We start from the raw sequence: 27,425 nt of genomic DNA, 5'->3' as shown, positions 1-27,425 counted from the left end.
CTGTGATGGAGCGTATCTGTTTATAGTGGATCCATGGAGATATCAGGAGTTTAGCTCTCTGTGTCTGTAATGGAGAGTTCTGTTTACAGTGGATCCATGGAGTTATCAGGAGGTGTAGCTCCCTGTGATGGAGAGTATCTGTTTACAGTGGATCCATGGAGATATCAGAGGGTGTAGGTTTATGTGTCTGATACAGAGTTTCCGTTTACAGTGGATCCATGGAGATATCAGAGGGTGTAGCTCTCTGTGATGGAGAGTATCTGTTTATAGTGGATCCATGGAGATATCGGGGTGTAGCTCTCTATGTCTATATCTGTTTACAGTGGATCCATGGAGATATCAGGTGGTGTAGCTCTCCGTGTCTGTGATAGAGAGTATCTGTTTACAGTCGGTCCGTGGAGAAATTAGAGCCATTTGAGTGAGATAGAATCTATTTGTGGTTTACCCATGGAGGTACCGGGGTGTCGCCTTCTGTGATAGGGAGATAGTGTATTTGTTTCAAGTGAATCTATGAGATCTGGAGATGTAAGTGTGTAATGGTGAAGACAGAGTGTTTGTTTATATTGAATCCATGTAGGTATTTGGGATGTAACTGTGTGAGAGAGAGAGACAGTATCTGTTTATTGTGAATCTATGGCAATATGAGAGGGTTCAGCTATGTGTCAGTGAGGGTACCTGTTTTGTCTTGAATCAGCGAGTATCTGCTGACCAGATATCCTAAATTAATCCAGTTTATTTGAATCCATTGAGTTCTCTTCGTGTAGCTGTGTCTGTGTGATAGAGAGCATCTGTTGACAGTGAATCCATGGAGACATGGGAGGGTGTAAGTGTGCTTGTGTGTATCAAATATATATATATGTATGTATGTATATATAACAGTGTGATGCCAACAGCATGGGTTCAGTCCCCACACTGGCTGAGGTTACCATGAAGGAACTCTTCTTTTCAACCTCTCTCCCCTAGCCTGGCCTGTGGTGGCCCTCAGGTTAAATCTCCACCAATCATCTCTCTCTGACGAGACAGCTGCCCTATGGTCTGGTAAGACTATGGCAACGTGATCTGGTTAAGGTAAATCCATGGAGATATCAGGGGGTGTAGCTCTGTGTCTGAGCGAGAGAGAATCCGTTGATAGTGAATCAATGGACAGCTCGCTCAACGTCTGTCTTACTTCTTTTATTATCTACCAATTTTGAATAATTTTAGCAAACTTTTAGTGACTGTCACCATTTTCACAGTGCACCCAACTAATCCAGTTGTCTTGCTACAATACAGTGTAAGGACAACTAGGGATAGAGTCATAGAGATATACAGCACAGGAGCAGACCCGTCAGTCCAACTCGTCCATACCAACCAGATATCCTAAATTATTTTAGTCCCATTTGCCAGCATTTCGCCCTATCCCTCGATGTTTCCTTTTCATGCACCCATGTTGTAATTGTACCAGCCTCCATCACTTCCTCTGGCAACTCATTCCATTCACATACCACCCTCTGCGTGAAAAAGACTGCCACTTAGGTCCCTTTTAAATCTTTTCCCTCCCACCTTAAACCTATGCTCTCTGGTTTTGGACTCTGCTGTCCTGGGGCAAGAGACCTTGGCCAGTCACCCTATCCATGCCCCTCATGAGTTTGTAAACTTCTATAAGGCCACCCCTCAGCCCCCAACACTCTAGGCACAACAGCCCCAGCCTATTCAGCCTCTCCCTCTAGCTCAAACTCTTCAACCCTGGCAACATCCTTGTAAATCTTTTATGAACCCTTTCATGTTTCACAATATCCTTCCTATAGCAGGGAGACCAGAACTGAATGCAATATTGGACAAGCATGATTAGGGTGAACAGCCAAAGTTTTTTCCTAGGGTGGGGGAGTCCAAAACTAAAGAACACAGGTTTAAGGTGGGAGAGGAAAGATTTAAAAAGGGCCTAAGGGGTAACTTTTTCACGTAGAGCGTGGTACATGCGTGGAATGAGGTGCCAGAGGAAGTGGTGAAGGCTGGTACAATTCCAACATTTAGAAGTCATCTGGATGGGTATATGAATTGAAGGATTTAATGGGATTTGAGTCAAATGCTGGCAAATTGGACTGGGTCAGATTGGGATGTCTGGTCGACATGGACAAGTTGGGCAGAAGGGTTTGACTCTACAACTATGACTCTATATCATGGAGTCTATCTGTGTGTGTATATGAGAGAGCGTATCTGTGGGTAGTGAAACCATGGATATATCAGCAGAGTGTCTGCGTGCATAAGGTAACAGTATCTTTTGATATTGAATCCATGGAGTTGTCAGGGTTTAGTCATGTGTCAGGGAGGCGGTGTATCTGTTTCTAGTGAATCCATGGAGATATCAGAAAGTGTAGTTGTGTGTGAGGCAGAGAGAGTATCTCCTTTTTTTTCCCCTTTATTCATTCACAGGATGAGGGTGTCGCTGGCTAGGCAGCATTTATTGCCTATCTGGGCAATTAGGAGTCAACCACATTGCTGTGGGCCTGGAGTCACATGTAGGCCAGACCAGGTAAGGATGGCAGTCTCCTTCCCTAAAGGTCATTAGTGAACCAGATGGGTTTTTTCCGACAATCGACAATGGATTCATGGTCATCATTAGATTGTTAATTCCAGATATTTATTGAATTCAATTTCTACCATCTGCCATGGCAGGATTCGAACCCAGGTACCCAGAACATTATCTGGGTCTCCAGATTAACAGTCCAGCGATAATACCAGTAGGCCATCGCCTCCCCTTAATGAATCCATGGAGATATCATGGATGTAGCTGTGTATCTCTGCGATAGAGTGTATGTATTGATGATGGGGTGGAGGGAGGGATAAGGGGTAAATGATAAGTGAAGATGGATCCCAGAGAGAGAGATAGAGAAAGACACAGTTGGGCAGACAAAGAAATGGGTAAAGGTCAGCCTGGGAGAATGAACAGCTGCTAATTGGGACTTTTAGTGGCTGCTAATGGGTTGTTGATGGTAACAACCCACATGATGATAAGGCCTGGTGTGTTGGGGTTGGGATAAGGACATGGGAGAAGGTGCTCAGGCCCTAAAATTGTTGAACTCAATTTTGAGTAATAGAGTCATTCAGCACGGAAACAGACCCTTCTGTCCAACCCATCCATGCTGACCAAGTTTCCCAAACTGACCTAGTCCTACTTGTCTGCATGTGGCCTATATCCCTCTTAAACCTTTTTTATTCATGTACCTATCCGAATGGCTTTTGAATGTTATAACTCTATCTGCATCTACCACTTCCTTTGGCAGTTCATCCACACACAAACCACCCTCTGAGTGAAAAATTGCCCTTCAGGGTCTCTTCTAAATCTTTCTCCTGTCACCTTAAAAATATGCCTCCTAGTTTGAACGCCCCTCCCCCCCGCCACCCTAGGCAAAAGACCTTTGCTATTTACCTTATCTATACTCCTCATGATTTTATAAACCTCTATAAGATCACCCTTCAAACTCCTCCACTCTAGCGAGAAAGGTCCCAGCCTAACCAGTCTCTCCTTATAACTCAAACCCTCCATAGCCGGAAGCATCTTGGTAAATCTTTTCTGAACCCACTCCAATTTAATAATATCCTTCCAACTAAACCTGTACAAGAGGCCTCACCAATGTCCTGTGCAACCTCAAGACGTCCTGAGGGGTTACCAGTTACCATAAACTGAATTGGGCTAGCCATACGAATGCTGTGGCTACAACAGCACTTCAGACACTAAGAATTTTGCAGTGAGTCACTCATCTCTTGTCTCCCTCAATGCCTGTTCACCATCTACAAGGCACATCACGAGTGCAATGGAATATTCTTCCTAGCCCTGGACTAGTGCAACTCACACAACATTCAAGAGGCTTGTTGCCATGCAGAACAAAGCAACCCTCTTCACTAGCATCTCATCCACCACATCTAGTGTTCACTTCGCTCGTCATTGACACACAGTGACAGTAGCCTGTACCATTGACAAGATGCAGTATAGTAAGGCTCCTCCAACAACATCTTCAAACATGTAACCTTTACCACCTTGAACAATAAGGGCTGCAGATGTATCAAAGCTACACACCATCCTTACTTGGAACTACTTGCCATCTCTACAGTGTCGCCAGGTCAAAATCCTGGAAGTGCCCGCCTTACAGCACTGTGGGTGCCCCTACACGCCAACAGCTGCAACGGTTCAAGAAAACAGCTCACCACTACCTTCTCCAGGGCAATTAGAGATGGGCAATAAATGCTGCCATTCCCGGAATGAATTTTTAAAAAATATACTGATCAGCCTTACATCTAGATCACATTAGATCTAGAAATAATATATCCCAACAAACCGAAAAAAGAAAAGAGCTACAACATTGGCATCTATCTGACAATTTGTTACCTGTAGCTGAAACTGTCTGTATGCTGAGATATTTTAAATCATATAATGATTTATATGACTTTGAATTTATAACTATCTCTGCACTACCTCTGATCAATAAAGTGCATGGCAACTTAATCCATGTGTAACACAGATCTCTGCCATACTCAACAGATGTACCAGGGCTGATGCTGAGAAAAGTTGTTCAGGTATAGTGGAGGCCCAAAGAGAGAGAGAGAAATGGTGAGGGCAAGGGGGGAAAGGAAGATTGAAGAGACGAATTAGGATCTGAAGTAAGGCTCGACCTCTAAGATCATGACTAGTCTGAATTCTCCATGTTCTGGCATACTCCCCCACCCAATAACCTTTTACCCCCTTGCTGATCGACATACCATCTATCTTTGGTCTGAAAAGATTCCAAGTCTCTGTTTCTACCACCTTTTGAGGAAGAGAAGTCCAAAGACTCATGACCATCTCTGAGAAGTTTCTGCTAATGTCTGTCTTAGATGGACATTAGATGCTTTGGAAAGAGAAGGGTGGGGTACGGTGATTGAGCTACACCAAGCTTCAGCAGAAAAGTCTGACCAAACGCAACAACGAGATCAGTGTCAAAGGGTTTCAGCCCAAAACGTTGACTTACCTGCCCCTCGGAAGCTGACTGACCTGTTGTGGTTTTCCAGCCTCTCACCTGTAGAGACTGAGATCAGGAGTTCCTCAGGTTAGTGTCCTAGGTCCAACCACCTTCAGCTGCTTCATCCCTCCATCATAAGGTCAGAAGTGGGGATGTTCGCCGATGATTGCACAATGTTCAGCACCATTTGTGACTCCTCAGATACTGAAGCAGTTCATGTTCAAATGCAGCAAGACCTGGACAACATCCAGGCTTGGGCTGACATATGGCAAGTAACTTTCACACAATGCAAATGTCAGGCAATGGCCATCTCCAACAACAGAGAATCTACTATTGTCCCTTGAAATCTAATTGCATTACCATCACTGAATCCCCCACTATCAACATCCTGAGGGTCACCATTGACCAGAAACTGTACTGGACTCGCCGTATAAATAGTGGCTACAAGAGTAGGTCAGAGGCTAAGAATACTTCAGCGAATAACTCACCTCCTGACTCAATAAAGCCTATCTATATTTGACAAGGCGTACGTCAGGAGTGTGATGGAATACTCCCCACTTGTCCAGATGGGTGCAGCTCCAACAACACTCAAGAAGCTCAACATCATCCAGGACAAACCAGCCCACTTAATTCACGGCATATTCACTCCCTCCACCACTGATGCACAGTAGCAGCAGTGTGTACTATCTACAAGGTGCACTGCAGAAATTCACCAAAGATCCTTAGACAGCACCTTCCAAACCCACAACCACTTCCATCTAGAAGGACAAGGGAATCAGATACGTGGAAATGCCTCCGCCTGCAAGCTCCAAATCATCTAGATTTGGAATTAGATCAAAAAACCGAAAGACCTGCAGACGCTGGAAATCAGAAACAAAAATAAGAATTGTTGGAAAACCTCAGCAGGTCTGAAGGGTCACTGGATCCAAAATGTTAATTCTGATTTCTCTCCACAGATGCTGCCAGACCTGCTAAGCTTTTCCAGCAATTCCTGGTTCCGTTGGAAATAGATCGCTGTTCCTTCAGTATCACGGGGTCAAAATTCCTGGAATTCACTTCCCAAGGGTATTTGTGGGTCAACCGACAGCACATGGGCTGCAATGGTTCAAGAAAGTGGCTCACCATCCCCACCTTGAGGGACAACTAGGAATGGGCAGTAAATGCTGCACTCAGCCAGCAACATCCCATATCCCACAAATGAATAAAAGAAATGGGGACTTGTCTTGTTCATTGATGTGTCCTGTGTATTCCAGGTCAGGGGATACGGAGTTCCAACACCTTGGGGGGAAACAATGGAAATGGGAAAAGAGACGGAAGCGCTGCTGAGCGATCAGCCGGGATCCTCGGAAGGCCACGGGACGGGCCAGCAGGCTCCCAGTGTCCAGGAAGATGACTGCTTTCAGTGCTTTGTCTGCGGCAAGGGCTTCCGCTGGGCTTGCCTGCTGAAGAGACACCTGCGGGTTCACACTGGCGAGAAGCCCTTTGAGTGCGCTGTGTGCAAGAAGTGCTTCAGTAAGTCCAGCAACCTGACCCGGCATCGGAGGTTCCACACTGGCGAGAAACCCTTCGAGTGCACCGTGTGCCAGAAACGCTTCTCCACCTGCAACGACCTGCGAGTGCACCAGCGAATCCACACAGGGGAGAAACCCTTCGAGTGTGCCGTGTGCAAGAAACGGTTTTACACATCTGGCCACTTGATACGGCACCAGCGGACTCACAGCGGGTAGGGGCCTGTTTGGACCACCGCTCATTAACTCAAGACTTCCCGTAATGCTGAATCTCCGGGATGTCTAAATTTCTGCGTCCGGGTGACGGACGGCGAACCCCACCCTGTCACAAGATTAAACTTTGTCCATTTTGGACGGAGTACTGAAACAACCACGTGGTTATTGTCCGTCGGTCAAACTCCAGCCCCTAAAATGGAACTGTTGTGAACCTGAAATCTCATTCACTGAACTATTGTTGGAGTTTTTTTTAAAAGATCATGTCACCTTTTCAGATTGCCTCCCTCCCCTTTTCTGATTCTCAGTTGCCCGTGGGGATCGGAACAGTAGTTAGGGACCAAGTCGACTGATGTCCTACGTGGACATCTCCCAAGATGCTCTTTGTCCCGTAATTTTAGCCTTGCATGTTTGGCCAGGACATCTCTTTACATTTCTGCAACTCCCTTCCCCTCCGAATGCAGGATCATCGATGTTTTGCCATACTGAGACTCCATGCAAAGTGAGAAGGATTGTACTGTATACTGTGAGCCTGCGATGTTACTCACAGTGAATCCAGTCAGAAACCTGCGTCCTGCTGTAAAGTTATGCAGTGCGAAATGGCCACCTCCACTGGTTATTTTCATGAGACTGCCACAGATTGATGCAGGATGGATTGCCACCTTGTCGTCACATAGAATCCCTACAGTGTGGAAACAGGCCATTCGGCCCATTGGGTCGACACAGACCCTCTGAAGAGCATCCCACACAGACATGCCCCCCTACCCTATCTCTGTAACCCTGCATTTCCCATGGCTAACTCGCCTATCCTGCACATCCCTGAACACTATGGGCAATTTAGCATGGCCAATCCAACTAAACCTGCACATCTTTGGACTGTGGGAGGAAACTGGAGCACCTGGAAGAAACCCACGCAGAGATGGGGGAGAATGTGCAAACTCCACACAGTCGCCCCAGGGTGCAATCGAATCCAGGTCCCTGGCGCTGTGAGGAAGCTGTACTAACCACTGAGCCACCGTGGCTCACCCTGGTGCTTTTTATCTCTAACACTTGGCACATGCCAATTAATAGACCCAATCTGAATTCCTCATCCCACTGAACACTTCTCTGCATGGTCACCCAAACCTGGCCTTAACCCACAGGGGCATCATCTGCTCATGTGGTACCATCTTCGTTTCTGCTCCCTTGCGGTGGGACAGTCCCAGCCCCTTGCCTCCTCATGGTGGTACAATCCCAATTCCTTGACCCCTCACAGTGGTACAGTGTCAGCCCTTTTGCTGTGGTATAGTCCTAGCTGTTTGCCCCTTCATGGCAGTTCAGGCCCAGCCCCTTGCCTCCTCGCGGTGGTACGGTCCCAGCCCCTTGCCTCCTCGCGGTGGTACGGTCCCAGCCCCTTGCCTCCTCGCGGTGGTACCTGCCCAGCCTCTTGTCTGCTCATAGCCTGTCCGTCCTCGCCCACTTGCATGATGTGGAATGTAGATGTCTTGTCTCAAGCTCAGAAGAATGAGGGTCTCTGATTGATTTCTTGACACTCTTCTGCCTATTGTTAGAGAATATACCAGATTCTAAAAGATTTTCAGCACAGAAGGAATCCACTGAACCCAAGTAATCAGTGCTGGTGCCTCACCCCACCAATCTGTCCTCTCTCCCTTGTTTTTCTAAGGTTCCCTTACAGTCATCTGTAATAGTTGTTTCAACTATAACGTGTGGTTGTGAGTCCCACATTCTCACTCTGTCTGGGTGCAGTCACTTCTGATTTTTTTCCTCTTGCATTTACCTTATCTGTCTTAGTTTTATGGTCTGACCGTCCTGTCAGGCTGTCCTTCAAACCTACCTCTTTGACCGAAGCTTTTGGCTGCCCGGCCTAATGTCTCCTTACGCATCTCGCATGTCAGAGTTTGTCTCATGCAGTGCGCCTTGGAATGTTGCACAATTGAAGGTGCTATTTCTATAAATGCATAACAGTACGAGAGGTTTTGCAAACTCTTGCTTCTGTTTGTTTGATTATGGTACATGGCTGGTAAAACCCGATCAACTTTGGACTCTAATTAACATCTGCAGGATGGTGGCAATAGAAGCTGAATTTCCCAACCCTCACCAAGGGTTGAACAATAGTTCAAGTCTGATTGGAGATAATGTGATGAAGATAAAGGGCAGCTTTCACACTGTGGCTGATCAGAAATCCTCTATCAAACTACCAAACAAAACAACTAGGAAGGCAAGGCAGGGGTTCTGAAAGGTATTAATTTTGTTGTTATGATGTGGTTGATGTGTATCCAAAGATAACACTTGTGAGTGGTGTTTGTGGACCTGGCTATACCCCTGAGAATGCAAGGCTTGTTTATAATATGTGGTGGCACAGCGGCTCAGTGGTTAGCACTGCTGCCTCACAGCGCCAAGGATCAGGGTTTGATTAGAGCCTCTGGCTGTGTGGAGTTTGCACATTCTCCCCGTGTCTGCGTGGGTTTCCTCCCACAGTCCAAAGATGTGCAGGTTAGAGTGGATTAGCCATGCTGAATTGCCTATTGTGTCCAGGGACGTGTAGGCTAGGTGGGTTAGCCATGGTAAATGCTGGGTTACATGGATACGGTAGGTGAGTGGGCTGCACTTTGCAAGGTCGGTGTGGACTAGATGCGCTGAATGACTTGCTTCCACACCATAGGGATTCTGTGATTCTGTCTGTTTAGGAGTTTGGAAGGAATCATTGGCATTGATAGCGAGAGAGAGAGAGGTTTTCTGCTGGTGGCTGTACCTCGAGATGGGTCAGAAGAGCCCTTTCTTCATTTAGAGTGGCGCAGGTGGCCCCCTAACTGCCTTAGAAGGTTTGATTTAATCAGTTTAAATTTAAGGTTGAGTTTTTTTTTTATTCTGTCAGACAAGGGCATTTGGAGTCAGGATAAGACCAGACACAATCTCATCAATAAACGGTAGGAGCTGAATGCCTTTCTCCTGTCCTGAGGACAATGTCGTTGGGATCTTGTTTTCACCCTCGCTGTGTTTGGATTCGGGGTTTGGTTCCACAGGGCCCCTCTATTTGAAAGCTTCTCTCCACTCAATCTTCTTCTGGCCACTAGTCCTGACAAAGTAAGAAGTGTGCACAAGGGGGACTAGTTTAGTTTGGGAAACTTTGGCCAGCATGGACAAATTGGACCGAAGGGTCTGTTTCCCTGCTGTATGACTCTAAGTAACGTGCTGTACTCACCTAGCTCTTCATAGAGTCAGTTTAGTGCACAACTGAGCAAAAGAGGTAGTCAGACTGCAGCTAGAATATCTCTGAATGGTATAGCTGAAATACTGTGAAGTTTCCGAAAACTATCATTGGGGACAATGGAGCTGAATAAATTGTCTAGTGTGTTTGTATTTGAATTGAGTAGCCTGGTTTATTAGCACCTAGTCATGTTCCAGCATTGTCTCTCCACATTTCTTCAAAGGGGCAATACTACTGAAGGGGAGCAAAGAAGTGGGCACCAGGAAGGATGAGCAAGAGGTAAGAAAAAAATTGAGGTAGAGTTAATCAGCAACAGAAGTAACTTGTGGTCCGCAGACCATCAGACACTGCTTTTGCAAGAAGTCTGTCTCTCCTGGTGCTATTGTCAGTGTCTATTTGTAGTGGGAAGCTCCAGTTTTCTTACAGGCACTCATAACAGCTCAAGTCCCAAAAATGGCTGATGTCTGGTGCAGGTTTTCTGAAGCAAGCTATTCTTGAATGGCACAGAGTCTTAATTGTCATAGCGCAGAGGGAAACTGACTCTCTGATCAAGCAGCTCATCATGTGCCATTCTCCCTGTAATCCTGCACATTGATCCTTCTCAGATGAGAGATTCCCTCTCTGATACCATCTCAGGCAGCGCCTTCCAAAGTCTAACTGCTGGCTGCCTGAGATAGCTTTATCTTGTATCGTTTTCTCTTTTGTCAGTCTCTTTTAAATCTGTGCCCTCAAGTTTTTTTTTGATCCTGTCATAAAATGAGAACGGATTCTCCCAATCTGGTCTGTCGAACCTCTCGTGATTTTGCATGCCAAGATCTCCTCCTGGCCTTCTGTTCTACAATGAAACTGGTCCCAACTTCTCCTATATCTTTGTGACTGAAGTTCCTCAACCTTTCAAACATTTTCATCAATCTCTTCTGGACCCTGTTCCATACCTTCACTTCCTTCCTGAAGTGCAGTGCCACCAACTCCCTTTGATTTGGTGATGGCAAACAAGGCAGAATACGGGAGTTGTCATTCTGTAAAGAAATATTGTATGATGATCGCAATTTTAAAATTTTGTTCATTCATGGGGCCTGGGCGTCATGGGTTAGGCCAGCATTTACTGCCCATCCCTAATTGTCAAGAGGGCAGTTAAGAGTCAACTGCATTGCTGTGGCTGGAGACACGTGTAGGCCAGACAAGGTTAAGACAATGGGTTTCCTTTCTTAAAGAAACTATATACTACAATCAACAGTAGTTTTTTGTTTTATTCCAAATTTTTCCTGATTGAATTCAATTTTCGCCTTCTGCCAGGATGGGATTCGAACCCACGGTCCCAGAACATTAATCTGGGACCTGGATTACTTGTCCAGTGGCATTGCCACTATGCCACAGCCTCCCATGTTTGATAATGCCTGAGAGAATGAGGTCTCTAAACTTGGGTAAGGTTGACTTTAAAAGAATGCAGCACAAGCTGATGCACATAAAAAGAATTGTCAGTGGAGACGTCTGTGGAGAGGGTAGGGTTTGAAATTTGTTTACTAGGTTTCCCTTGTGGAGTTGAACAACCATGGTCTGCCAACAAGGTAGCATTTGGACAGTGAGCTAAACCAGGTCACTATAGGCTAGTTAGCTTATGTCATTTGGTAAATGGGAGTCTATTGTAAAGGATGTAACAACAGATCATTTACAAATACATAATATGATCACACAGATTCAGCATGACTTCGTGAAGGGGAGATCATGCCTGAAAAATTTATTACACTTCCTTGAAGAGGTAACAAGTAGGATAGATAAAGGGAAACCAGTAGATGTAATATATTTGGATTTCCAAAAGCTGTTTGATAAGGTATTACACAACGGGAATTCAATGAGATAACAGCCCATGGCTTTGGGATGAGTATTAGCGTGGATTGAGAATTAGGAATAGGAGTTGGCCATTCGTTCTCTTGAACCTGTTCCACCATTCAATGAGACCATTTCTGATCTTTAACCTAACTCCATATACCAGCCTTTGGACCATATCCCTTAATAACTTTATTTAACAAAAGTTTATCTATCTCAGATTCTGATCCAGGATCCACTGCCATTTGTGAAAGACAGTTCCAAATATCTACCACCCTTTGTGTGTAAAAGTGCTTCCTAACATCTCTCCTGAACAGTCTGGCCCTAATTCTCGGATCATGCCCCCTAGTTCAACAATCCCCAACCAGTGGAAAATCTTTATCTACCCAGTGTTTTCCTGTTAATATCTTGAGACTGTGATCAGATCACCTGTTAACTTTCTAAATTCTAGAGAAAACAGGCCTAATTTGTATAGTCTCTCCTCATAACTTAACCCCTGAAGTATCGTCCTTGGAAATCTACGTTGTACTCCCTCCAAGACTCCCAAGTGGGGTCTAACCAGGGTTTTGTATAACTGTGGCCTAACTTCTGCATCAGTCCTCTAGTTATAAAGGCAAGCATTCCATTAGCTTTCTGGATTATTTTCTGTACCTGTTTGTGACATTATAAAGAGCTATGGACCTGAACCTTTGGGCATCCACTGTACTTGACTTCGTGCCTGACCTGACCTATCCTTTCTTGCTCCAGAACAAGTAAGTCAGAAGCCCATGTTGATGATCTGTAGACATGGGTTCAAGCCCCACTACCAACAACTGGTGAAATTTGAATTCAGTTACTAATTTAGTGATCTGCAAGAGTGATTCCAGGAATGAGTAACTTCAGATATGAGGATTGTTATGGTAGTTAAGTGACCAGAATAGGCCCAAACATGACTGAGATGAGTTTCTGATTCCCAAATCTCAGAATTGTTATGGTGTAGAAACAGGCCATTTGGCCCATCATATCTGCACTGGTTCTGTTACTAGTGCCAATCTCCTGCCTTTCCCATATCCACTCTCACCCTCCCAGCCTGACCGTTTTCCACTCCTTTGTCATCCAACTGTTCTTCTCTCTCTTTGGGCTCTATCTCCACCTATCATTTACTCCTTACCCCTTCTCCCCACCCTACCTTGTGCATAAAAACCAACTTTTCCCCAGCTACCATCAGTTCTGAGGAAGGGTCACTGGACCCAAAACGTTAACTCTAATTTCTCTCCACAGATGTTGCCACACCCTCTGGGCCATTCCATCAATTTCTGTTTTTGTTTTTTTTTTGTCTAATACCCCTCTTGAATTTCAGAATTGAACCTGCCTCCAATACATTTCCAGGCAGTGCATTCCAGAACCTTATTTCTACCTGAGTGCTAACTTTATGTGATTCACGCACCAGGGCAATTAATAACTCTGCCAATGATTACTGAAGACCTTCAAACTGAACGTAAAGCTTTCTGAACACTGTCCCAATCAAACACTCCTAAAAAAGGGTCAACACGCTGTTAGATACAGAATAATGCTCTCACTGCACGGACTCCATCAAATAATCCCAGCACAGATCAGTATGGAGTTAGATATAGGGTAAAGTTCCCTTTACTCTTTAACTGAAGGTAAAGCCTCTTCAACATATCTACAACAAATACCTCCAGGATAGGTACAGTACTTAGTAAGATAGAGAGTAGAGATAAAGAGTACACTGTCTAAATAAAACACTACCAAGACAGGTACAGACCAGGGTTAAAGTAATGCGCCTACACCTCTGTCCCTATCAAATACTCCCAGCACAGAAACAGTATGGGATTAGATACAGAATCAGTCTCCCTTTGCTACTATAAACTGAAAGTAAAGCCCTCCCTACTCTTTTAAACTGGAAGAATAGTGAAAATAAAGCACCTTGACACTGATCTGATCAAACACTCCCTCAGGACTGGAACAGCACGTGGTTAGATACAGAATAATGCTCCGTCTGCATTGTCCACATTAAAGACTTCTAGGACAGATACAGTGTGGAGGTAGATTCAGAGTAAGGTTATCTCTACGCTGCCCCCATTAAATTCTTCCAGGACAGGGACAGCACACGGTTAGATAGAGAGTAATGCTCCATGTGCACTGTCCAAATCAAAGTCAACTAGGACAGATCCAATATGGGGCTAGATACAGATTAACTTCCCTTACTGATTGAACTGAAAGCAACGATCCCTCTACTCTTTTAAGTTGAAAAGTAAGGCACCCCCTAGATTATCTCCATCAAATACTCCCAGGACAGGGACAGCACAGGGTTACATATAGAATAAAGTTCCCTTTACTCTTTTAAACTGAAAATAAAGTTTCCTCCATACTGTCCACTTCAAAGTCTTCCAAGGCAGATACAGCTTAGGGTTAAATACAGAGTAAAGCTCCTTCTACACTGCCTCCATTAGTCACTCCCAAGACGGGGATAGCACAGGGTTAGATACGGAGTAAAGCTGTGTCTAACTATCCCCATCAAATACTCACAGAACGTATACAGTATGGGGTTAGATACAAAGTAAAGCCCCCCTTCACACTGCCCCAATCAAACATTCCCTGGACTGGGACAGTATGAGGTTAAGATGCACAGTAAAGTAACCTCTATACTGACAGATATAACATGGAGTTAGATACAGAGTAAAGCTGCATCTAACTGTCCCCATCAAATAGTCCCATGACGGCAACAGTATGGGGTTAGATACACAGCAAAGGTCCTTTTTTAAACTGAAAGTTAAGCACCATTCACACTGTCCCAAACTAATGCTCCCAGGACAGGTAGAGCATGTGGTCAGATACAGAGTAAAGCTATGTCTACACTGTCCCAATCAAACCTACTCGGGACAGGTACAGCACGGGTTAGATACAGAGTAAAGCTCCCTCTACACTGTCCCCCCCCATCAAACACTCCTAGGAGAGGGACAGCATGGGGTTAGTTACAGTATAAAGCTCTCTCTACACCATCCCCCATCAAATACTCCCAAGTCAGGGACAGTTTGGGGTTAGATACAGACTAAAGCTCTTTTAAATTAACAGTAAAGCTCTCTCTACACTGTTCCTGACAAACACTCCTAGGACAGGTCTGACACAGAGGAAAAGCTCCCCGTCCTGTTTTAAACTGAAAGTAAAGCTCACTCACAGTTCCCCATCAACCACTTCCAGGTCAGGTACACAACAGTGTTGGACGGGGAGGAAAGCTAACTCTACTCTTTTAAACTGAAAGCTCCCTTACACAGTTCCCATCAATCACTCCCAAGACAGCCAGGACTTTGTGTTTGATACAAAATAAAGCTCCTTCTGCTCTTTTCAACTGAAAGTATACTCCTTTAAACTTTTAAAAAACCTCCCTCTACACAAGCCTATCAAACACTCCTATCCCTTTCTGAAGAAGGGTCTAGGCCCGAAACATCAGCTTTTCTGCTCCTCTGATGCTGCTTAGCCTGCTGTGTTCATCCAGCTCCACACCTTGTTATCGCAGCAGTAAAGCATGGGTTAGACAAAATGGGGTTAGATACAGAGTAAAGCTGCCTTTACTCTTTTGAACAGAAAGTACATTTTGCTGTATTCTTTTTCTGAATGTAAAGCTCCATCTACACTGTCCCAATGAAACACTCCCAGGACAGGTACACGAAAGGGTTAGATACAGAGTAAAGTTACCTCTACTCTTTTAAACTGAAAGTAAAGCTCCCTGAACCTTTCCACCTTCAAACACTCCCTGGAGGAATATGACACAGGCTGTTGGCATAACCAGGACCACTATAACTGAGAAGGAGATCAGCAGACACAGGAGAACAACAGCAAGTTCTTCTCCAAGCAGACACCATCCTGATGTGGAACAGACCGCTGTTCCTTTAAAAAAACAAAACCAAAAGAACTGTGGATGCTGTAAATCAGGAGCAAAACCAGAAGTTGCTGGAAAAGCTCAGCAGGTCTGGCGTCATCCGTGAAGAAAAATCAGAGTTAACGTTTTGGGTCCAGTGATCGTTCCTCAGCTGTTCCTTTAGTGTTGCTGGTTAAAATCCTGGAACAAGAGACTTGTGGCCAGTGGTGTGCCACAAGGATCGATGCTGGGTCCACTGCTTTTCATCATTCACATAAATGATTTGGATGTGAATATAGGAGGTATGGTTAGTAAGTTTGCAGCTGACACCAAAATAGGTGGTGTAGTGGACAGTGAAGAAGATCATCTCAGTGTATAACAAGACCTTAGTTAGATGGGCCAAAGGCCCAAGGAGTGGAAGATGGAGTTTAATTTAGATAAATGTGAGGTGTTGCATTTTGGTAAAGCAAACAAGAGCAGAACTTATACAGGGTCCTGGGGAGTGTTGCCAAACAGAGACCTATGAGTACAGGTGCATAGTTCCTTAAAAGTGGAGTTGCAGGTAGACAGGGTGGTGAAGGCATTTGGCACTTTTGCCTTCATTGGTCAGAACATTGAGTATAAAAGTGGGAATGTCATGTTATGGCTGTACAGGAAATCGATAAGGCTGCCTTTGGAATACTTTGTGTATTTCTGGTCTCCCTGCTATAGGAAGAATGTTGTGAAACTTGAGGGTGCAGAAAAGATTTATAAAGATGTTGCCGGGACTGCAGGGATTGAGTTATAGGTACAGGCTGAATAGGCTGGGGCTATTTTCCCTGGAGCATCGGAGGCTGAGGGATGACCTTATAGAGGTTTTATAAAATCATGAGGGGCATGGATAGGCTGAATAGCCAAGGTCTTTTTCCCAGGGTAAGGGAGTCCAAATCTAGAGGGCATAGGTTTGAGGTGAGAGGAGAAAGATTTAAAAAGGATCTGTGGTCTAACTTTTTCACGCTGAGGGTAGTGCACATATGGAACGAGCAGCCATAGGAAGTGGTGGAGGCTGGTACAATTACAACATTTAAAAGGCATCTGAATGGGTAAATGAATAAGAAGGAGTTACAGGGCTATGAGCCCAATGCTGGCAAATGGGACTAGGTCAAATTGGGCTGTCTGGTTGGCATGGAAAAGTTGGACTGAAGGGTCTTTTCCATGCTGTATGACTCTATAACTTCCCTAACAGCATCGCGAGTGTAGCAAATGAACTGCAGCAGTACAAGCAGGCAGCTCACTACCAAGTTCTTATGGGCAACTAGGGACAGGAGATAAATGCTCATGTAGCCAGCAATACCCACATACCACGTGTGAATAAGACAAAGGAGCAGTCGTAGGCCATTCAGCCCATCATGTCTGCTCCACCATTCAATGAGTTCGCAGCTGATGATCATCCTCAACTGCACTTTCTCCCATAACCCTCGATTCCCCTGATTGATTGAAATTCCGTCTATTTCAATCTTGAATATACTTAATGACCCAGCCTCGACAGCCCTCTGTGGTGAAGAATTCCACAGATTCACCACCCCCAGAGAAGAAATTCGTCCTCGTTTCTCTGTCTTGGACAATTTCCAAGCTTACAGTAAATACAAACCTTCGATTTGCATTGTTAATTGTGCGGAAGAGGACGTTGGCAGGGTGATGGAGTGGGCTGATGCAGACCAGATGCAATTGAATGTGGGGAGGTGTGAGGTAGAAAGAACAGGCTAAATCAAAGGGTGCACAGGGGCACAGCAACCTGGGGGTATGGTGAATAAGCCATCAAAAGTGGAAGGGCAGGCACAGTGATCAGTGAATAAGGCATCTTTCAGTAATTTCGGCATTTCCCTCTTGTTGCTTTCCCTCACCATTGGCTGCAGACCCAGTCTAGCAGCTACATCGAGGCCAGCTTGAGCAAATAACCTCTCCACATCCATCCTGTCAAACCAAAACTTTACTCATGGGATGTGGGTGTCGCTGGCTTGGCCAGCATTTATTGGTCGTCCCTAGTCACCCTTGTGAAGGTGGAGTTGAGCTGCCCTCTTGAATTGCTGCAGTCCATGTGCTGTAGCTAGACCTACAACACCCTTAGAGATGGAATTAAACATAGAAACATAGAAGATAGGAGCGGGAGGAGGCCATTCGGCCCTTTGGGCTTGCTCCACCATTCTTCATGATCATGGCTGATCGTCCAACTCAATAACCTAATCCTGATTTCACCCCATAACCTTTGATCCCATTCACTCAAAGAGCTTTATCTAATGGCCTCTTGAAAACATTCAGTGTTTTGGCATCAACTACTTCCTGTGCTAATGAATTACACAGGCTCACCACTCTTTGGGTTAGAAATGTCTCCTCATTTCCATCCTAAATCATCTACCCCGAATCCTCATACTGTGACCCCTGGTTCTGGACACACCCACCATTGGGAACATCCGCCCTGCACCTACCCTGTCCAGTCCTGTGAGAATTTTATAAGTCGCTATGAGATTCCCCCCCTTCATTCGTGTGAACTCCTGAGAATACAATCCCAACCTAGTCAATCTCTCCTCATACGCTCGACCGCCACCCCTGGAATCAGCTTGCTAAACCTTCACTGCACCTATCGAGATCATGCTGAAGGATCTCTGCATCCTTGTCACAGTTCACCCTCCCACCCAACTTGTTATCATCTGCAAAGTTGGAGATGTAACATTTTGTACCCTCATCCAAATCATTAACATACATTGTGAATAGCTGGGGTCCCAGCACCGATCCCTGTAGCACTCCACTAGTTACTGCCTGCCAATTTGAAAAGGACCTACTAATTCCTACTCTTTGTTTCCTCTCTGCAAACCAGTTTTCTATCTATCTCAATACACTTGCCCCAATCCCATGCACTTTAATCTTGCACATTAATTTTTTATGTGGGACTTTCTCAAACCCTTTCTAAAAGTCCAAATATACCACATCGACTGGCTCCCCCTTGTCAACTCTACTAGTTACATTTTTATAAATCCCAACAGATTTATCAAGCATGATTTCCCCTTCATAAATCCGTGCTGACTGTGTCTGATCCTGTCACTGCTTTCTAAATGCTCTGCTATAAAGCCTTGACAACAGATTTGAGAATTTTCCCACTGCCAATGTTAGGCTCACCCTGTAATTCACTGTTTTCTCTCTACCTCCCTTTTTAAATATTGGAGTGACATTAGCCACCCTCCGTTCTCCAGGGACTGTTTCCAGAGTTTATAGAATCCTGGAAGATGACCACCAATGCAAAAAATATTTCCAGAGTTCCAGGATTTCTGACCCAGCGACGCTGAAGGAATGGTGATATATTTCCAAATCAGGATGGTGAGTGGCTCGGAGAGGAATTTGTGGGGGTGAGGGGGTGGTGGTGTTCCCATGCATCTGCTGCCCTTGTCCTTCCAGATGGAAGTGCTTGTGGGTTTGGAAAGTTTCAAGTTCATTTTGAATCTTATTAAAGATCCCCTTATCAAAGAGGCAGCTACTTTGTGTTGTGTCCCCAAGCCTTGGAACTTCCCGTCTGACACCTGTCATTAACATTGGAATCCATTGCAGTACCAGTGGTGCATACCATGGCGGATTGGCCATTGCAATTATTTACGTCCCCACAATGGTACTTCCATTGGGATGAGGGTGCATCCAGCTTGCAGGAGACATCGCCTTCTTGCAGCTGGTGGGAAAATCCTGGCTCTGAGTCTCCATGGGAACTGCTGGGCATGTGCGAGTCTGTAGACTTGGAGGGGGAATGCGCGTGTGCATTGCTGGTGGGGTTGCGCGACTGCGCCTGCGCGGGGGGCCGTGGGGGCGTCTGTTCGCCCGAGGAGCGTGAATGGCAACTGCTGCGCATGCGTCGACAGCCTCTCCGTGAGGCTGTGGGCGGCGGGGGAAGGCCGGCAGCTGCGAGACAGCGCCTGCGCAGAGGTTTGCGGCTGTCGGGATGGCACCTGCGCAGTTGCCGTCGTTTCGACCGTTCGTTTGTTTTCTTCACCGTTTGAGGGGAATGGAGACGCGTGAGGGCGCGTGTGCGGTGGCGCGGGAGAGGCGGGAAGGGCCGTTTGGCGCCAGATTCAAAAATAAACGGCCAGCCGGGGGGAGGGGGCGTTCCAATCCCGGGGAGGCAGCATAGGGAGATCGCAAACTGATTTTTCTTTGTTGGAAACCATCCCTTTACCCTTATTGATTGGATGGGGGTGGCATGGCAACTCCTGCCCTGGGATCTTTAGAGAAGACACACGAATATCCCAAACTGACTTTTGAAACCATCCTTTTACCCTCATTGAGGGGAATTGACTAAAAATATATTTCTCTGAATTGACCCTCACCCCTCCCCTCTGCCACTGATCCCATGCTAGGAAGTACTTTTATTTTGAAACAAATCTTTCCTTTTGCTGTCCACTCAACTCCCATGTTGTTGGATGCCCAGCGTTCTCTACATTTGGCGTGTAGGCTTCCCCTGTCCCGCATCAAACTCCTCCCCGAATGTTCTGCCCTCTAACCCCTCTTGTGCCGTTGTTTACAGTGTACTCCTGTCCCCTGCCATTGTTCATCCAGATTCACAGGTAAGTTTCCCTCCCATCTACCATCAAACACACGGACGCCATCACCTGCCCACGAAGGAGCCCATTCCCACTGGTGAAGACCTTCCTTCCGAACTGGATTCAGAGTTCTCAAGGCTTCCAACCCGATTTCACCACTGTGGCAATGGCTGAATAGAAATAACATGCAGGACTTGGCAACTCAGTCCTTCAAGTCTCCCCCTTCCCCTCCTCCAGACAGGAATATGGCCAATCCTGCAGATTCTCCTTGCACCCCCCAACAGATCTCAGAAACGGCTCAGTTCACATATAGGACAAAACCCATGACTGAGCTTCCACACCCTAGCCCCTTTGCAGCAGGGAATTCACCACCCTTAAGAAATCCCTCCCCGTCTTAGAATCATAGAATCCCTACCGTGTGGAAAAAGGCCATTCAGCCCAACAAGTCAACCCCGCCCCTCCGAAAAGCATCCCACCCAGACCCGTTCCCCTACCTCTACATTTCCTATGTCTAACCCACCTAACCCGCACATCCCTGGGCACTATGGGGTAATTTAGCATAGCCAGTCCATCTACCCTGCGCATCTTTGGACTGTGGGAGGAAACCCATGCAGACACCTAAATGGCTGCCAACCCCCACCCCTCTTTATTCAGAGACAACGCCCCCTTCCCAGGGTGCATAGATTTATAGCTGGGGGAATATGTCGTTTACCCCTTAGTGGTCCTTTGAGACAACTGAGGTCATGAAGATGCTCAAAATTCCTTTGAGGCTCATGGAGTGTCGCGAACTATGTTCTCCGATTCTGCACTGGAGCCTTGGAGTTGTGGGCCCTCCTGAGGTCACGCTGTCCGGCATGGATCTATTGTTGCATAAGCCCCATGTTGTCAAGGTTTCCCGGCTGCATCTAGCGTGCATCATCCGCCTCCATAGTTACCCACCTCACTGAGCATTTACCAGGGTTCTACCCACCAACTGCCCACACAGTCAGCAGTTACTGTGGGTAGGTATCGCCTTTCCCTCCCTCTCAACCCCTCTCCCCGCACCCCACTGGTGACAGTCAGCGATGTGAATCTTTTTCTTCTTTTTGTTGATCTTCGAGGCCAGGGAAGGGCCCAATGTCAGAGGAGCCTGCAGGAGGCGCTACTGAGCCTTCTCAACGTTGTGGGAAACGACATGGAAACGTGCCCAAGCAAGGAACATGGTGTTCAGCCTCCTGACGCCAGTTGCCTGCTGGCTGGTGGGGAAAGGGGCAGGTGGGCAAATCTGAGGGTGGGATGGGTACGGGAGGAGGTGTTCAAAATCTCAACTGCTTTGGAGAACAGCAATCCCATGATGAACAGGTCAAGGTCTTCATTGGGATACCCCACGGGTGGCAAGGTGAGAGGAACTAGTCCAGATGATGGCGGTTAGCGAATTAGGAAATTCTGCAAATCCGGATCTGGTTGAAATGGAGGAATGGTGCCCCCTTCCCCTCTGGTTGACAGCACTGATGGCAGACAGTGAATTCCTAACCAGAGCCCATGCGAAGCTTTCTGAAGGGAAAGGGTTGGCTTTGCCAGGGAAAGCAAAAATGGAATTCAACACACCGCGACCCCCAAACTTGGTACTTTAGATAAATGTGAGGTGTTGCGTTTTGGTAAATGCTGGAAAATGGGACTAGATTAATTTAGGAATAACACAGTGTGGAGCTGGAGGAACACAGCAGGTCAGGCAACATCAGAGGAGTAGGAAAGTTGACGTTTTGGTTTGGGACTTCTCTGATGCTACCTGACCTGCTGTGTTCCTCCAGCTCCACACTGCGCTATCTTTGACTGCAGCATCGGCAGTTCTTGCCATCTGTAGATTAATTTGGGGTATCTGGTTAGCATGGACGAGTTGGCCTGAAGAGTGCTCTATGACACTAAGGTTGTGCAGTTTGGAATGATTTGATTTGATGTGATTTATTATTGTCACATCTACTGAGATGCAGTGAAAAGTATTGTTTTGCATGCTTTCCAAGCAAATCATAATTTACAAAAGTACATCAGGGTAATAGACAGAATGCAGAATAAGGTGTCACAGCTACAGAGAAGGCACATAGAAAGATAGAATTGAATAGTGACTTATTGTCACTTGTATTTTTTACCAAAACAACAGTGAAAAGTGTTTTAAATTGCCTTACCACAGTGCCTATATTAATAACAGAATTCATAGATAAGGAAATTGGGCTCAGTGAGGGCGGCACGGTGACCCAGTCGGGCGGCACGGTGGTTCAGTGGTTAGCACTGCTGCCTCACAGCACCAGGGACTTGGGTTCAATTCCACCCTCGGGTGACTGAGTGGACTTTGCACATTCTCCCCATGTCTGTGTGGGTTTCCTCCGGGTACTCCTGTTTCCTCCCACAGTACAAAGATGTTCAGGTTAGGTGGATTGGCCATGCTAAAATTGCCTGTAGTGTTCAGCGGTGTGTAGCTTAGGTGGGTTATAGGGGGATGGGTTTGGGTGGGATGCTCTGACGATCGGTGTGGACTTGTTGAGCCGAAGGGCCTGTTTTCAGACTGTAGGGATTTTATGATATGAGAGGTCCATTTACATATCGGCAAACAGCAGGAAAAATAAGCTGATCTTGAATCTGTTGGTACATGTTTTCGAACTTTTGTGTCTTCTGCCCAACGGAAGAGTGTATAACTGGGGTGGGAGGGGTCTTCGATTATGTTGGCTGCTTTCCCGTGGCAGCAGGGAATATAGACAGAGTCAGTGGATGGAAGCCTTGTTTGTGTGATGGACGGTGTTCCCAACTCTGTGTAATTTTTTGAAGTCTTGGCAGAGCAGTTGCCATACCAAGCTGTGATGCATCTAGTTAGGATGCTTTCTATGGTGCATCTATAAAAAATTGGTAAGAGTCATTGTGGACATGCAGAATTTCCTTAGCCTTCTGAGGGAGAAGAGGTGTTGGTGTGCTTTCATGACTACAGTGTCGACATGGATAGACTAGGATAGATCATTGGTGATATTTACTCCCAGAAACTTGAAGCTCTTGACCATCTCCACCTCAGCACCATTGATACAAATGGGTGTATCCTCCACTCCGCTTCCTGAAGTTGATCACCAGCTCTTTTGTTTTGCTGACATTGAGAGATTATTGTTTTCACACAATGCCACTAAGCAGTCTATCTGTTTCCTGTACTCTGTCTCATTGTTGTTGTTTAAATGTGAGTAACTTTTACATGGTAACTCCTGCCGACAAGTGAGACTCGAAGAGCTCTATTTACTGACCGTGCTCTGGTATGGATTTCAGACTAGTTCGCTGACCAGAATGGGGACCAGAGCACAGACAAGGCCCCTTGAAGGGTCTTTTGTGCAACCCAAACCTTAGGCAGTCCAGACTTGCTGGGCCAAATGCCCTGTTTTTGTGCTGGTAAGATTTTAAAGCAGGGTGAGCCAAGTACTAAGAGGTGCAAGTTGCAGAAAAGATTGGGCCAGATTTCCCAGTTTAAGATGCAAGAAGCCTTGCAGAAAATGCAAAAAGAGTCAGGGTTAACCCTGCAACTTTCAAGGTTACAGACCTTATTTCATTCGGTCTTGCCTTTGCCAATGTTGTTCCTTTAAGCTGTGCACCCAAGACAAATTAACAGGGCACTTGCACTTCTCCAGCACTGCAAAACTTGCAAAATATTTGATAATGAAGAGGCAAAACCTTAAAAGCTGCAATTTCTTCACAAAGTTTCCTTTGTAATAGAGCAGCGGAGCCTTCTGTCTCTGGTCTTGTGTGATAGAGGCAGCTTTTGGAAACTTTGGCATGATTGGAGGTGAGCTTAGTTGTCTGGAGAGCACAGTGGTGATTAATAGCATCTCTGTGTCGCATTGCTACTCTGTATTAGGGGGTGTGCAGAAGGTTTTCAATGAAGCAACAGTGATCAGTCATAGACTGGACTCCCTCAGATGAACGTATGTAAAAGCAAGGTCAAAATCCTCAGCTCAAGCCAACCACCAACAACAGTCTCCTAGCTTCCTCTAAGCGCTGATTTTACTTGACAAGTCAGGTAGTTTCTTTTTCTGTGAAGCGTAGTCAAAGTGATGTTTTCTTGTGCCGAGCAAGATCCCATAGATGACACTGATGACCCAGTGTTGTGGTCTAACTGATGGGATGTGTTGGGTGTAGGGGTGTCAACAATGCGATTTGAAGGGTGTGAAAGTGTCAACGATGGGATTTGATGGGTTAGGAGTATCACTGGTGCAACATGTTGGGTGGTGGGATGTCACCAATTGGATCTGATGGATGCAGCGCTGGCACTGATGGATTTAGAGGTGTCACTCATGGGATTTGATGGGTTTAAATGTGTCACTAATGGAAACTGATGGGTGTAGGGGTGTCATTGATGGGATTTGATGTGTGTAGGGTGACTCTGATGGGATCTAATGGGTGTAGAGGTGTCACTGATGGGATTTGATGTGTATAGTGGTGTCACTGATGGGATTTGATGGGTGTACGGGTGTCACTGATGGGATTTGATAGGTGTAAGGGTGTTACTGATGGGATTTGATGGGTGTAAGGGTGTCACTGATGGGATTTGGGTGTAGGGGTGTTATTGATGGGATTTGATGAGTTTAGGGGTGTCACTGATGGGTATTGATGTGTGTAGGAGTGTAACTGATGTAATTTGATGAGGATAGGGGTGGCTGTGACGAAAAATGATGGTTATAGGGGTGTTACTAGTGGAAAATGACAGGTATGGAGGTGTCACTGGTGGAAAATGATGAACATAGGGATCTCACTGATATTTGGAGTCACATCTCCAATTGACCTATTGCAATGTTGCTCCTTGTTAACTCTGCAGCCAGCATAACAGGAGCTAACCAGGAGGAGAACCACACGTTGACAACCAGGAAGCCATACCAGCAGAGGCGTTGTGTAGTACCGTGGCCAGGGGCAGTGAGGGCAGGTGACGTCTCGACGGGTTACAGAAGGAGCGCGGCGAGATGGTGGGTATCATGAGGCATGCGTGCCTAGCCCTGTGCAATTCCCTCAGTAGGGGTTTCACCCTGCTTGGGTTATTGTGGATGGAGGTAGTCAGGAACAAGGGCAGAGGGAGTGAGGCAATGATTAACAGGAGGGCGTGGTAGGAGTGAGCAAGTAGGGCTAGTGCATTAGCCGTAGAGTTACATTGCGATTAGTCTGCTGGATGGCCAATCCAGCGATGTGCAGTAATGGTCCAGCACTAAAGCAGGCCACTGGCCCATTGTGTTTGTGCCAGCTGCTCACTTTTGCCAACCTGACTGCTTCCCCGCACCCCCCAACTTCCCCACAACCAATCTGTGGCCCACAAATGATTTACCATTTGGGCGATGATTCAAATCTGTAGTGAAATCTGCTTCCACCAAGCTGTCCCAATGATAGAAACATAGAAAATAAGTGCAGGAGTAGGCCATTCAGCCCTTCAAATCTGCACCACCATTCACTTTGGTCACAGCTGGTCATGCAATTTAAGTATCCCCCTCCCTTAACAAAGCTATGCTGACTATCCCTGACTAGTCCATGCCTTCCTATGTGACAGTTGACCCAATTTTCAGGATTAATTCTAGCAACTTGCTCACCACTGAAATAAAACTAACTGGCCTATAATTGCTTGGCATTTCCTTTGTCCCCCCTTTAAACAACAAAACCACATTTACATTCCTGCAGCACACCTCACTTGTGTGGTTCAGCCCTGCTCTTATTAAATGGCTGAGCATGCTTAAAGGGCCAAATAGCCTAACCCTGCTTCCAGGTTCTATGTTCATATAATGAGGGTTCATGCACAGACTGCAAGAGAGTGGCAGGGAGGCCATGGAGGGAATGGGACAGTGAGCGGCGAAGAGGTTGGGACACAGTGAACGAGCTGAGCACAGAGATGGGCATAGAATGAACTGCATGGCAGGTAAGAACGTGAGTGGGGGTTGGTGTATGGAGAGAATTTTGAGAGCAGTGTACACTGAGCATGGGGCGGTGGGGTTGGGGGGGTGTTCAGTGGAAGCAAAGGAGCGAGTGTGAGAGATGATTGAGTAGGGGTGAATACAGGGCACCACGGTGGCTCAGTGGTTAGCATTGCTGCCTCACAGTGCCAGGGACCTGGGTTCAATTCCACCCTCAGGTGACTATGTGGAATTTATGTGTTCTCCCCATTTCTGCATAGGTTTCCTCCCACAGTCTAAAGATGTGCGGCTTAGGCAGGTTGGCCGTGCTAAATTGCCCATAGTGTCAAGGGATTTGCAAGTTAGACAGGTTAGCCATGGGAAATGCAGGGTTACAGGGATGAACTAGGTCTGGGTGGGATGTTTCTTCGGTTTGGACTTGAATGGCCTGATTCCACATTGTAGGCATTCTATGAGTATGTGGGAGCAGCACAGAGGGAGGAAGTGGTCGGGCAATAAAGTAGCATTTCACACACTTTTCTCCCATCCACTTCCCACTTATTCAACAAAACATTGTTCGCCAGCTACCAATTGAAATGATGATCTGTGCTCTCCCCCTCTCTAGCGCGAGTGTCTGTCACTCCACATTGGCCAGGCCGGTGTGCAGCTCGGGAATGCCTGCTGGGAGCTGTACTGCCTGGAGCATCGGATCAAGCCGGACGGTAAAATGCGCACTTCCAAGTCCGGCAGTGCCCAAGACAACTCCTTCAACACCTTCTTCAGTGAGACTGGGGCAGGGAAACACGTTCCCCGGGCCGTGTTCATCGATCTGGAGCCCACTGTGATTGGTAAGGGGGGTGGGGGTGATGTTGCAGTCGGTCGTCTGAGCACATTGGCTGCAAGGCATTTGGAAAGAAAGTGGGGCATCCATAAAAGAAGCACTCACGACGTCCCAGGTGACACTTACTCTAAACTGCGCAGCTGCACATTGGCGCAGCCTCTCTGGGGGTCCAGACAGCACATTTTTAAGGTGAGAGGAGAGAGATTTGAAAAAGACATGAGGGGCAAGTTTTTTTACACACAGGTGGTTCGCGTGTGGAATGAACTTCCTGAGGAAGTGGTGTATTTGTGTCCAAATCCAATGTTTAAAAGACATTTAGATAAGTACATGAAAGTACACGAGTACAGTGCAGATAGAGGCCATTCAGCCCATCAATTCTGCGCCCAACCTCCGAACAGCATCCAGCCCTGACCAACCACAACTTTGACTGGTAGATAAAGTGGTTAAGAGGCAAACGGGGTGCATTATTAATCAAGGTGTTAAATACATAAGCAAGGAGATTATGTTGGAGCTGTACATAATATTAGTTAGGGCACGGTGTGGAGTTCTGGTCATCACACA

General features: G+C 46.3%; 2 protein-coding genes across 3 annotated transcripts in view; both read left to right on the top strand.

Moving 5' to 3' along the window:
* The window catches only part of LOC109923094 (tubulin alpha-1B chain-like), a 49,390-nt gene that overhangs the window by 1,697 nt on the left and 20,268 nt on the right, over positions 1-27,425 (top strand). Inside the window, exons 1-3 of one of the 2 annotated variants that reach the window (XM_048619880.1) lie at positions 19,486-19,584; positions 24,970-25,114; positions 26,649-26,871. In XM_048619880.1, coding sequence (XP_048475837.1) covers positions 25,112-25,114; positions 26,649-26,871 — 226 coding nt within the window. In that variant the 5' untranslated portion in view covers positions 19,486-19,584; positions 24,970-25,111. Of the gene's footprint in view, positions 1-19,485; positions 19,585-24,969; positions 25,115-26,648; positions 26,872-27,425 lie in introns of those variants that run through there. The other variant, XM_048619879.1, reaches the window with a different exon arrangement.
* LOC125480940 (protein krueppel-like) lies at positions 6,269-6,703 on the top strand. Its single transcript, XM_048619950.1, has one exon. The coding sequence runs from the start codon at positions 6,269-6,271 to the stop codon at positions 6,701-6,703; it is 435 nt and encodes a 144-aa protein (XP_048475907.1).

The sequence above is a fragment of the Rhincodon typus genome, chromosome 44 (genome assembly GCF_021869965.1).
Source record: "Rhincodon typus isolate 14 chromosome 44, sRhiTyp1.1, whole genome shotgun sequence".
NCBI lineage: Eukaryota > Metazoa > Chordata > Chondrichthyes > Orectolobiformes > Rhincodontidae > Rhincodon > Rhincodon typus.
Note: the sequence above shows the minus strand (reverse complement) of the source record. Positions and strands in the feature narration are given on the sequence as shown.

Bases quoted from the DNA above. Each gene is read 5' to 3' on its own strand.
- LOC125480940 (XM_048619950.1), top strand. From the start codon at position 6,269: ATGGAAATGGGAAAAGAGACGGAAGCGCTGCTGAGCGATCAGCCGGGA.